At 38.5% G+C, this 11,798-nt stretch overlaps 1 protein-coding gene across 1 annotated transcript; it reads left to right on the forward strand.

Annotated features, from left to right (window-relative positions):
- The first annotated feature begins 6,106 nt into the window (after window positions 1-6,106).
- LOC128919251 (olfactory receptor 6B1-like) lies at window positions 6,107-7,075 on the forward strand. Its single transcript, XM_054224459.1, has one exon. The coding sequence runs from the start codon at window positions 6,107-6,109 to the stop codon at window positions 7,073-7,075; it is 969 nt and encodes a 322-aa protein (XP_054080434.1).
- Window positions 7,076-11,798: the final 4,723 nt, after the last annotated feature.

Below are 11,798 nucleotides of genomic sequence, written 5' to 3' on the forward strand. Positions count from 1 at the left end.
TAGATATTTTGGAACTCAAAGACAAATATACAATGAAATCAATAAAATATCTATTTCTTTTTCTGTGGGAATTTTTCTAACATTTCATAACGTTGATGGAGTTTTTTTCTTAATGATTTCTATGAAAAATATTTTGTGAAGGACAAAGCCTGAACATCGTTCTAGAAAGGCAGTTGATTATTGGACATGAATGTGCAGGAATAGGTCAAAAAAGCTTGTTTGAAACCTCACTAAGTGGAAAAGAACAATATACATCAAACTTCAGGTATATTGTGATAAATCAAGATGAATTCTATCAAGTAATGGAGAAGCAAATTGATGGATGGGAAGTAAAAGACACTTTATGGAAGGTCTTGTGTGGCATGGGTGCTGTCTCCAGAGTTTCTGGGTCACTAATATAATACTTAGAAGATAATCTTGCAACTGAATTTGTCTGAATCCTATGAATGTCTAATAAGACTTCTACTTTCACAGAAATTAAGGTTATGGTTTTGTGTAGACATCAGTGGTTAAGGATTGCTTTTCCTGAGTCAATCTGCACGTTAAGCTAAAATCAATGAATGCTGACACTGTGTGAATGTAAAAGAAGGTGTTTCTACCAAACACACATACATCATTCCTGACCAGTAGAGAAGGCAATAAACATTATCACCTTATCTTAATGTATTATTTTGGTACGCATCAAAGAACACAATTGCATTCTGACCTTGATCCAACTTAATATGAAACTGGAATTCAAAGAACTTTAGGCACCAAATAGATAGTTATGTCAGCTTTCTTCACACGATTCAGTAATTCAGATAATATCAGTCATTTTAGATATCTGTCATAGAAAAACATGAACCATGACTAAGAAGTTATGTCTTCTCTTCATTAACTTCAAATAAAACTTTGGGAAGTAGCTGAGATTTACAGAACAAATCTTTACTTTTGAGGGGAGAGGGTTAATCTACACAGTTTAATTTCCATTTTAAATGGTAAATGAGCCTGCTGATTTTCAAGTGTCTCTTAACATCTTAGTAGGTCTTAGTAGGAACCTCTCTAGTTTCTCCACATTTTCCTTGAATTGGGGGAATGCCAAAACTGGACACAGCAATCCAAGTGGAGCCTCCAATAGAAAGGAGATGAGAAGGGTTCTTTTTCTCCTGGCAGCACTACTCTTCATTCTTCATGCTTTTACGTTACTCTAAAGATGACTTGTTCATGAGGTGGTCTTAGATGCCTAAGCATGCACATAAGGCTTTGACCAGCAGGTAGAGGTCAACCAACATACCTTAACACATGTCAAATGTCACTAAATTCTAATATACTGGCAAATTAATTCAAACTGTGTGTCCTAACAGTCCAATAACTTCTATAATTTCAACTCTCCTAGACACTAATCTTCCACTTAATCTCACTGTACAAATATCATTTTAATCTTATGCTTTTGGTTTAAGTAAGGTATCTGACTCATAAAAGACCAACTCCAAAGTGGTTTTAGAAACAGCTGACTCCAGGGACTCCTTCCACTAGGCAGTATGGAGGACACTCTTTGTGCTACAAAATCTTACAACAGTACCTCAGCAGGTCTTTGATCCTCAAATTCCATTCTGCCATGGCCCAGGACATCTAACATTTAACTTTCTGGCTATTCAGTAAAAATACACTGAGGTGACCTGAAGTACAGTCCCCATATTTTGGGGGGATATATGGAATTGAAAAATTGCCTGACAGACATTTACATGAGGAAGATAAATGAAAGAAGTTATTTTAGAAGCTCTGTAATGAAACAGAATAATTTCATTTAGCTCTAGGATTGTGTTGAGCTATTACACCTCATCTGTAAATATCTATTTAAGAGTTGGACTACCTCAGCATTGGCAGTTAATATAATCTGAGGTCACTAAAGTAATAAACATACCTTCATGAGTTGACAGATTTGACACAGAACTTACTGGAAGTATATGACTTCTGGAAACCCAACTGAAAAGTACATAAAATACCTCAGGAAAATTAAACACCTCTCTTTAGGTAAATGAATCCCCTCCCGAGTACTTACATTTCCATTAGGGTCATAACACTTAGCTCTAGTTTTTGAATGCCATTCAAACTGTTCAATGGTCTTCCTCATGAGTTCCAGCTGCTACTCCAGGTGGGAACAGAACTGCTGTAATTCTTCTGTCATACCTGTTAGTCTTATTTCAGTGTTTCACGTATCTGAGGCCATTGTATGGCATTGGAAGCTCAACAGCACACAGCTGTGATGAGAAACTATTCAGGGCAGATAGTAGACTCTAGAGATCTATTAAGCTGAGTGAATGTAGGTATACATGGTAGGGTGATCTGTATAGCTGTCTAAACTCCTAAGTATAGACAGAAAGCCTTCTCCACCTGTGTTTCTCACCTGACTGTGGTCATCATATTCTTAACAACCCTCTTCATGTATGACTGACTCAGGATCTCCACAAACAGGTTTCCATCATTTATACTGTAGTTACTCCAATGCTAAATCCATTCGTTAACCATGAGGAACGAGGACGCAAAAAACACTTTTAGGAAAAAAGTCTTGCTGACTTCCTCAAATGTGTATATCTGCAGGTGAGATAGTGCCCACCCATAAAAGTTAAATTTGGTGTTATCTTCCATTATGACAGGGTGAACAACAGGGCTTAGAGATGTGAGTGAGTTGAGCTCTCAGGTGACTTTGACCTACCTTAATTGCCTATTTTAATTGTTGAATCTGGTCTTTGATATGGCTTAAATTTTTGTTGCAATCAACAGAGGTGGAGTAGCAACAAACTAAGAGTTATTAAACTTCTGATAAGCATAGTAGTCAAATCACCTAGTATAGGCATCATGAAACTGCATAACTAATAAAAGGTAATGGTCTAGATTAATTCTGGTGATATCTGCAGTCATACACACACACACAAAACACACAAAGCCCCATATTTTTCTATGAACAGCATGAATCTCATTCTCTCAGTAAGCAAAATAGATCTTCATCTCAAATCTGAATAGTGTATTTGATAAACGTCTATGGAATTTTAAGCGAATCTCAGGAATTTAGATTTTAGTTCTCAGAAAGAGTTCTGGGCTGTGTACTAACTCTAGTATAAGTAAAGTATTTACTGGATGCCTCCAGCTCTCTTCATTGATTATTATATTTGATCCAGACTGATCTAAGTCTGTCGTCTCCTGGGAACCATCTTTGACATCCATCCTGCATAGCGTTAGCCTGATGACAGGTTACATTCATGTTACATGGCACCTCAGGCTACATGGACTCCTTGTGATTCTGAGGAATTTATTTTCCTTGGTGTTCAATTCGAAAAACCCTGTTAATGACAGGCTTGTACTGAACTTAGTTATGTTTTTCAGCATGATGTTAGTTGTGTATCCTGTGAAGTGGCATGAGGGAACAAAGACTGATGATACAGTGCTTGAGGAATTTGCAGGCCAGAAAAATCTTGCCCATACTACCTACAGCAATCAGTAATTAGAGGAAACTAGCCATGAAGTTACATTTTGACCTGGTCTAAAGGGATGCTAGTTGGCTCTGGTACAGCTAAAAGACAAAGAGGTTATGAACTAACAAAGAAGGAGGCTCTTACACAAAGACATTCCCTTAAATGGATAGAGTTAGGCCTACTCATGTTTTAGATGTGGCAGGGTAGCCTTCCTTCTCTCCAGAAAGGTTTAAGTCTTGCCAAAGGTCTTGGGTGAGATCTGCCAGACCCACACATGTTTCTGAAATGGCCACAAAACATGAAGGTGTAGATAAATTAGCTCCATTTGCAGGGTGATATGCTTTGTGAAAACACAGTTAGTTGATCACGTAGGCACAGTAACAGACAATTACTCAGCTTATTCACACTATATAGTTTTGGGTAACTTCCTGAAGAACCTCTGTCAGTAGCTTGTTCATAAGAAGAATCACTAGTAGATAACTGAGGAATAGTGACCTCCAGAAAATGTTTCACGACCGCTAAGTTAGGTTATTGTTTTGTTTCATGAACTGCAAGTGCTGCAGAGAGAGCCTCAGAAAGCTAGAATTAATACTCATGAGTTTTCTTCTTGGGTACCTCAGTTATACAAAGGCAAAGTAAACAGTGAAATCCCATGAGTAATTACTTATGCAATCTTATACTGAACTGTTTTTTAAGAACAGGTAAGAAGCAATTACATCAGTATGTTTTGCAGAACTCCCACCACTCAGGTTATGTTTTTTCAACGAAATCATGGAGAAGGGTTGTTTTCCCTAACTAGCCCATGAATGGGACCACAAGCACTGCTGAAGTGGTGGGAAGGTAAGAGGAAAAGAAAGTTTTTCACTGTTATTCTTCTTCGTGAATTTTTGTAGGATAATCACCTTCTTCTAAGGAGGAATTAATCCACTGGCATTTCAACATCTACAGCATACATAGGAACTACGCTGAGCAACGCGTCTAGGCATCTTAGCTACTTGTTAACATGAACTTATAGAGACAAGGAAGAGAGAAATAGAAATGGCTATGGAATGATGCATCTGACCTACTTTAGACCTTTTCCTCTCAATGAGAACAGTATTACCTGGAAATGCCTGTATATATATATTCCCTAGAAAGAAGACAAGCTGAGTATATTGTATGCTAGATAACTAAACCGATAGCCATCTAAATTTCAGTAGATGAATCCCAGCTTCTCAGTATAGTCTTCTGATGTTAAGATAGCTCGGGTATTTACTCCAGTTCAAGTGACAGAGAAATGTAAGCATTGTATTTGACTTAGGAGAATCACCATCACTCTCTTATAATTGCTTATTTGTGGACTTGACTGTTGTGTAAGATGAACAATTTGAAATTTAAAATGCTCATATATCCCCAGTTTTATAGAACTAATACTGGCCAGGTAAAGAAGTACTGAATGCATGTACTATGGAGACAAATCGGTTAATGATTATTTTGCACTGACTAAGAGAAAAAGACAAAATTTTGCAGCTTCTCCTTAGACCTGTGAAATTTCTCATGGTAGTAATAGCTAACAGTAATACGGTTAAAAAGTTAAATGAGTTTGCACATTATAAGTCATCAATCATAGTTTATATTACTGCTTCTGAAGCTATAAAAGGTTTTAAATGAACTGTATCTGGACTGGTGTTTCAGTGTCAATGAATTCTTTTATGAAGATGAATGTTCTTCCATCACTGAAAACCTAGTTTATTATATGCTTTTCTCTGATAATTCTGGGTAAGGGCGGAAGAGGTGGGTTGTTTCATTGCTTTTAACGCAAAATAATATTTATACAATTTATGTGTAAAGTACAACTTTAAAACAAGATGAAAAAGCATTTCTTATCTTAGATTAGAGGATGGTAAGGTTAAAGGGGATAAATGTGCATTTTCCAATTTGAGAAATGTATTTTCCTTTCAATTTCACCTGTGGAAATTGAGAATTATATATGAAAGTTGTCTTGTGAACTTCTTTAAAAAGGTGGATAGAGAAATGGAAAAACAGTGGATGGGAGGCAGAGAAACATAGAGAAATACATTCCTCCAAAATGCAATTCATCTTCCTGGAGAGATTTATCTAGAATATCACATATTGCTCTCTGGAAAAGCCTGTTTCATTTAGTGAATATCTTGAGGCTTTCTATGCTAGGAAAATGTAGTGTCGACAAAGCTCTACTCTGTAAACAGTGAAAGAATGACTTGGTGTTGCAGAACTAAGCGCAATTGCCTAAGTCACAAAGATGCATCCTGGATATCCAGTATCCCCTGCAAGAGAGAACTGGGCATCCACCTGGACATTCAACGCCCATGGGTTTCAGTAATAATCTAGGCCACTAATTATGAACCAGATTTCAAAATATCATATTGAATTTGCTTTTATATTGTCAAAATGGTATACGATCTGAATGAATAATGTTGTTCCTTTTCTCCCTCTCTTTAACTTTTTCCTTTTTTATCATTATTAGTATTCCTTTTTATCACTATTATTATTCCTTTTTTCTTTTCAACTTGCCATTTTATGTTTTCTTCCTCTGCAGTTTTTACCATTACTTCTTTGATTTTAAAAGTATTGCATATTTTTTCTCTTTTACTGTTTCTACCTTTTCTCTGAAGCTTGATACTATGCCCTTTGCCATGAAACACAAAAACAGCACAAAATTCCAGGAATTTATCCTCTTGGGATTTCCAACTATCATGGAACTTCAGATGTTGCTCTTTGTGATATTCCTGGTGGCCTACATGCTGACTATCTTGGAAAATACACTCATAATTATCTTGATAAAGATCAACCATCAACTTCACAAGCCCATGTATTTCTTTCTCAGCAACCTCTCCTTCCTGGAGGCTTGGTATATCTCAGTCACTGTCCCCAAACTGCTAGTGAATTTTCTTGTTGAAAGCAAGAATATATCTTTTGGAGGCTGTATGACCCAGCTTTACTTCTTCAGCTCCCTTATTTGTACTGAGTGTGTCCTCCTTTCTGTCATGGCTTATGATCGTTATGTGGCCATCTGCAATCCCCTGCGCTACCCAGTCATCATGAACCACTGGCTGTGCATTCAACTAGCCACATGCTCCTGGCTCATTGGCTTCTTGGCCTCCATGCTGAAAGTATTTTTCATCTCTCAGCTGTCTTTTTGTGGCTCCAATGTCATCAACCACTTCTTCTGTGACATCAGCCCCTTGCTGAACATATCATGTGCTGACATGACAATGGCTGAAATAGTGGATTTCATCCTGGCCTTGCTTATCTTGCTGGTTCCCCTCTCTGTCACGATTATCTCCTATACATGCATCATCAGTGCCATCCTGCATATCCCCACAACCCAGGGCAGGAAGAAAGCCTTCTCCACTTGTGTTTCTCACCTCACTGTAGTCATTATATTCTTTTCAGCCACTCTGTTCATGTATGCCCGGCCCAAGAGAATCCACCCTTTTGACTTAAACAAGGTGGTGTCTGTTGTGTACACTATTGTAACTCCCATGCTCAATCCCTTCATTTACTGTCTGAGGAACCAGGAGGTTAAAGGGGCTGTGAAAAAAATCTTCAGTGTTAGACAGACTGCCCCAAAGGTCTCTCAATTCATTGCTGTCCACCTTTAAGGTAGCTCCTTGTAGACAGAGTGTAAATGTGAGAGTTAGAAGGAAAGTTTTTAATATTTAGGTTGTACTTAGAACTGCAATCATCATAATGCTGGTATCTCAAGAGACTGAGGCATACATATGGCCACGTATCCACAACAAGAAATCGCCTTTCTACCTATTACCTTCAAATGATCTTTCTTCTCTGGTGAAGGCTTATGCACAATGAAGTTATTGATTTGACTCACAGGAACTCTAGAGAACAAAAAGACATGTCTAGATTATCATACACCAATGGCTCTGAGAACAGAATTGAAAAGTTCTGTTAATAGCATGTGATTCAGTTCCAGATAATATCCGACAGCTAAGGCGAGATGCATGTGCCTAACTATAGGCACATCCCTAATGTTTTAAAGACCCTGGGTATTCTGTTTGATCTACAAATGTAATGCTAAAAGGAAGAGTTTCTTCTGCAGTTCCTGTATCATAACTGCCTATACAAAAGGGGAGGTCTCAGGCATTCTACAGTATTTCATATTCTACAAGAAGTCTGTACTTAGGAACCTGAATCAATCCTCCTGGAAGAGAGCAAGAACAGAAGGAAAGAAAATGTTCAAAGTGGAATGGAAGAAGCCCAACTTCTTAAGGAAGGTTGAAATAAATACTCTAAATAAATTGAAGAATTTAAATCCTGGTCACTGTAAATAAAATAACTTTTTGTCCAGTTTGTAGGACATTTTCACTAATTTCTGTTCATATAACTTCTGCTGAAGTCACTGTGTATTAGTTTGCATGTGAATAAACATACAGTTTTTCGGGAATTTTGTGTATTTTAGGACTCAGTGGCTGCTCTCTGCTGCCTCAGTCAGCATCTGCACCACAAATTTAATTTAATCTTAGGAGTAATCTGTGGCCATTTTGCTAAACATATCACAGCACCAGATGTTAATAACACACATGGCTAGGCCCCTTTTGACCAGGCTGGCCATGCCAATGAGTAATCCCTTGATTGTGACCTACTCCATAGGCTTTTGCATCTGTTCATCCACGTCTTCTGACAGTGTGTTGTGTGTGCCATTCACTGACACACCTCTGTTCCACAACAGCAATGTGATCTTCCCAATTTCTGCTGCTATTATTTTAGAATAATACTGTGGTTAAAACACTTCATATGCAACAACATTGATGTCCCATTCAGTTACAAGCAAGATTCCTGCATTTCCAAACACAAGGTCCTGGGATGTTATGGCCTTCCTGTGTCCCTTCACTGGGCTGGAAATACTGTAATAGTTTCAAAAGTTAATCTAAAAGTTCACAATTTTTATAATACAACCAAGAACTACCTTACAGCCTGTGATGTTTATGCTTCTACATGGTACTGAATTTCTGTGCTATATGGAGAGCAGACAAAATGAGGCGAGTAAAGATACCAAGACTGGTGCAATAATTTTGGAGTATTGGGCCAATATGAGGACAGAGCAACAGGGAGGAGATGTTTCATCTTTGCATCCAAGTCAAATGGGCTCTAAACTGAAACTGACTGAAACCACTGTATCACTGCTATGTTTTGTTTGAGGAAAGAACCAGTTTTCCATTGCAGAGGAGTCCTAACCTGCATTCACTAAATAGTCAATATAGACTTTATACAGAAACAGCCAGATAAATAGCACTTTATAGTGAAACACAGAGAGGTCCATAATAACAACACAGAATCATGGAATGGTTTAGGTTAGAAGGGACCTTAAGGATCATCTAGTTGCAACCTCCTTGACATAAGCAGAGACACCTCCCACCAGACCAGGTTGCTCAAAGCCCCATCCAACCTGGCCTTGAACACTTCAAGGGATGGGGCATCGACAGCTTCTCTGAGCAACCTGTTCCAGTGTCTCACCACCCTCAGGGTAAATTAGATAAACATAGAAACATAGACTTCACCCCGTATGGGCTCAGTCCAGTAGAACCATTATCTGATTCCTGATTGACAAGGTGTGTTTAATGACCTTGGAGGACAAGTTCAATTTCATCCTTACCTTTAAATATGCAGATAAATAATAAGGCTGCACAGCTGGTGGATAATCATCTCACCTAACATTATGAATGGGATTTGACTCCAGTTTTAAAAATGTAAGTGGGAGCAGAAGATGTCTCAGCTTTCAGCATTATCAAGGAAGTTCTAGGACTTGAATTATTTGCAGAGTCATGGATGCTTAGTGCCTCTTGAAATGACCTTGCATACCCTGGCTGTCCTCTAGTCCTATTCCAGAAGGACACTGGCCTTACACAGAATCTATGTCATATCTACAAGTGTTGTAAGGTGCCCTGGATACTCTGGGGTGCTCAAAATAATAATAGCCATCTATCCTGGACACTGAATAGGTCTCTAAAAATATAACAACAGTGTCTCGAGATCTGTTAAGATGATTAAGTATAAAAGCAGGATCCAGTTTCGTAAATACAGCCATTTGGAGCCATTTCAGTAGAATTTGTATACCTCATCTTGGCCACAGTTTACAGAGACTGGAGACTGTATTGCCCAGACCTTCATTGACTATAATCACCTCTTAGGTACTTAGGATGGGAATTTATTCTAAAGGAATGATCCACTACGCGCCATGTGGATATATATCATTCTAGTCCATTTGTTCAGGGGAATAGAGATTAATCCCCAAGACACGTCACAAAGCACTTAAGAAGCATTATAAGCATTATAATGCTTATGTATTAGTGTTTTATAATGCTTATAAAGCTTATTATATCAAATAACTTGGACTTGTTCCTGTATCACAGATATGTGATATTCATTTGTGATATCACATATGATATGTGATATTCATATGTGATATTCATTCAATGTAAATTCATTTGCAGGCTCCCTTTTGGAACTAAATAATTCTTTCTCAGCCACAACTCATTAGGGTCTGCTCCTCATAGAATAGAAAAAACTATTTTAATTTTGGCTCCTTCCTCTGTGGAACAACTATGGAGTTTTTCAAGAGCTTCTGGGTATGATGTGCTTTCAGTTTCATACCATGAACACCGTTCTGGAAGCTTGCAAAAAAGCCTTCATATTTTTTTAAACACTTTGAACTAAGCACATTCAGCCAAATTGTAAAAATACCACTATCTTCACTGTTCATAGAAGAGCTGGGGCAGTATTCTCCTGACTGTAGACACAACAATCTGGTTTTGGCTGTTAACTAGCAGACTAACTGCTGAGAGAATTTTCTGCCTCGCTGCCTCTTTGAGGTGTCTCTTCTGGCCACAGGATTTATTTCTTGGGCCTTTTTCTATTAACTCCTGTTTTTTCCTACTTCTTAAGGAGAGTCATGAACCTCTTCTGCCACTTCAGATCTTCAGGCACAGGAAAACTATATTCAAGCATCAGAGTATACATCATGCCCCAAAGACAGCTCTTCCTATTTCAGTACTGCAAGGCTCCCCAGTCTGGTGCAGGTGGTACTATTTTATGTTCAGAACACCAGAGTGTTCTGTTATATCTGGACTCACACAGCATTACTTAAATCACTCTAGTTTCCATTAGGGAATGAGCAGCACAATTTGGAGCAGATAGACCCTATCTTCTCTAAACAGTGAAAAAGAGGAAGTTGAAGGGGATGAAAAAAAGAGGTCACAAGTAAGTGCCTTGTTTGTGATGAGAGCAGAGCTGAGCTTATGTTAGTAATGTGTAGGACCAAGCAAATGATAGATGTAGTATGCATAATCTGATTTTGAACTCTGGGTCCATGATGAAGTGCATAGATCCCGCAGTGTTTCACATGGCCTTATTGGACTTTCTGGAGAGAGATGATTTACTGACCATAAGATGGAATGAACTGATAGTTAGCATGTTGACAATGATGTTGATGTACATCTTGAGGGAAATAGTGAGTGTTGGTGTGTTCTTGGATCAATCGCTCCCAGAGGAAGCTTTGTTAGTATTTCATGGCTTTTTCTGGGAGAGATTTAGATTTACGCCTAGCTACCCAAACTGTACTTATTCCTTTACTGAAACTCTCTGTTTACCCTGTGCTATTGCTTAATTGCCCTAATTTGCGTTGGCTCTACTGATTTATTCTCAAAATTTCCCAGCATGCATTCTGTCATTCCTGTTCTCCTCATTCTTACTGTCCCACTTCACAGATGAGAGTCAAGCATGTCTGCATGTGTATGTGAACGTATGCTAACTTCAGAATCATGGAATCATAAAACAATTTAGGTTCAAAAGGACCTCTGGAATTCCAACATCCTTCTCAGAGGAGGGCCAAAGCTGAAGATACTTCAGCTTGCTCAGTGTCATATGAGGCTGAATTTTTATTATCTCTAAGGAGATTAATATCTCATTGGGTATTCTGTCACCAGTATGGGCACAGCTTCTATCCTTACTGTGAAAATAGAATTTCTTTATATCTAACACGAATTTCCTGTGTTCCAACTTGTTCTCTATTGCCTCTAGTCCTGCCACTGAGTACCTCCAAGAAGAGATTGTGTCCAACTTCATAAAATCATAGAATCATAGAATCATAGAATGGTTTGGTTTGGAAGGGACCTTAAAGATCACCTAGTTCCAACCCCTCCTGGGCAGGGACACCTCCCACTAGACCAGGCTGCTCAAAGCCTCATCCAGCCTGACCTTTAACAGATCTCCAGCTCCTCTTGCTTATTGAGGGAGCTGGTGGAATTCATTGCTGGGCGCTTTCCATCATCTTTGAAAGGTCCTGGAGAACAGGCAAGGTGCCTGAGGACT

Source organism: Rissa tridactyla, chromosome 19 (genome assembly GCF_028500815.1).
Source record: "Rissa tridactyla isolate bRisTri1 chromosome 19, bRisTri1.patW.cur.20221130, whole genome shotgun sequence".
NCBI lineage: Eukaryota > Metazoa > Chordata > Aves > Charadriiformes > Laridae > Rissa > Rissa tridactyla.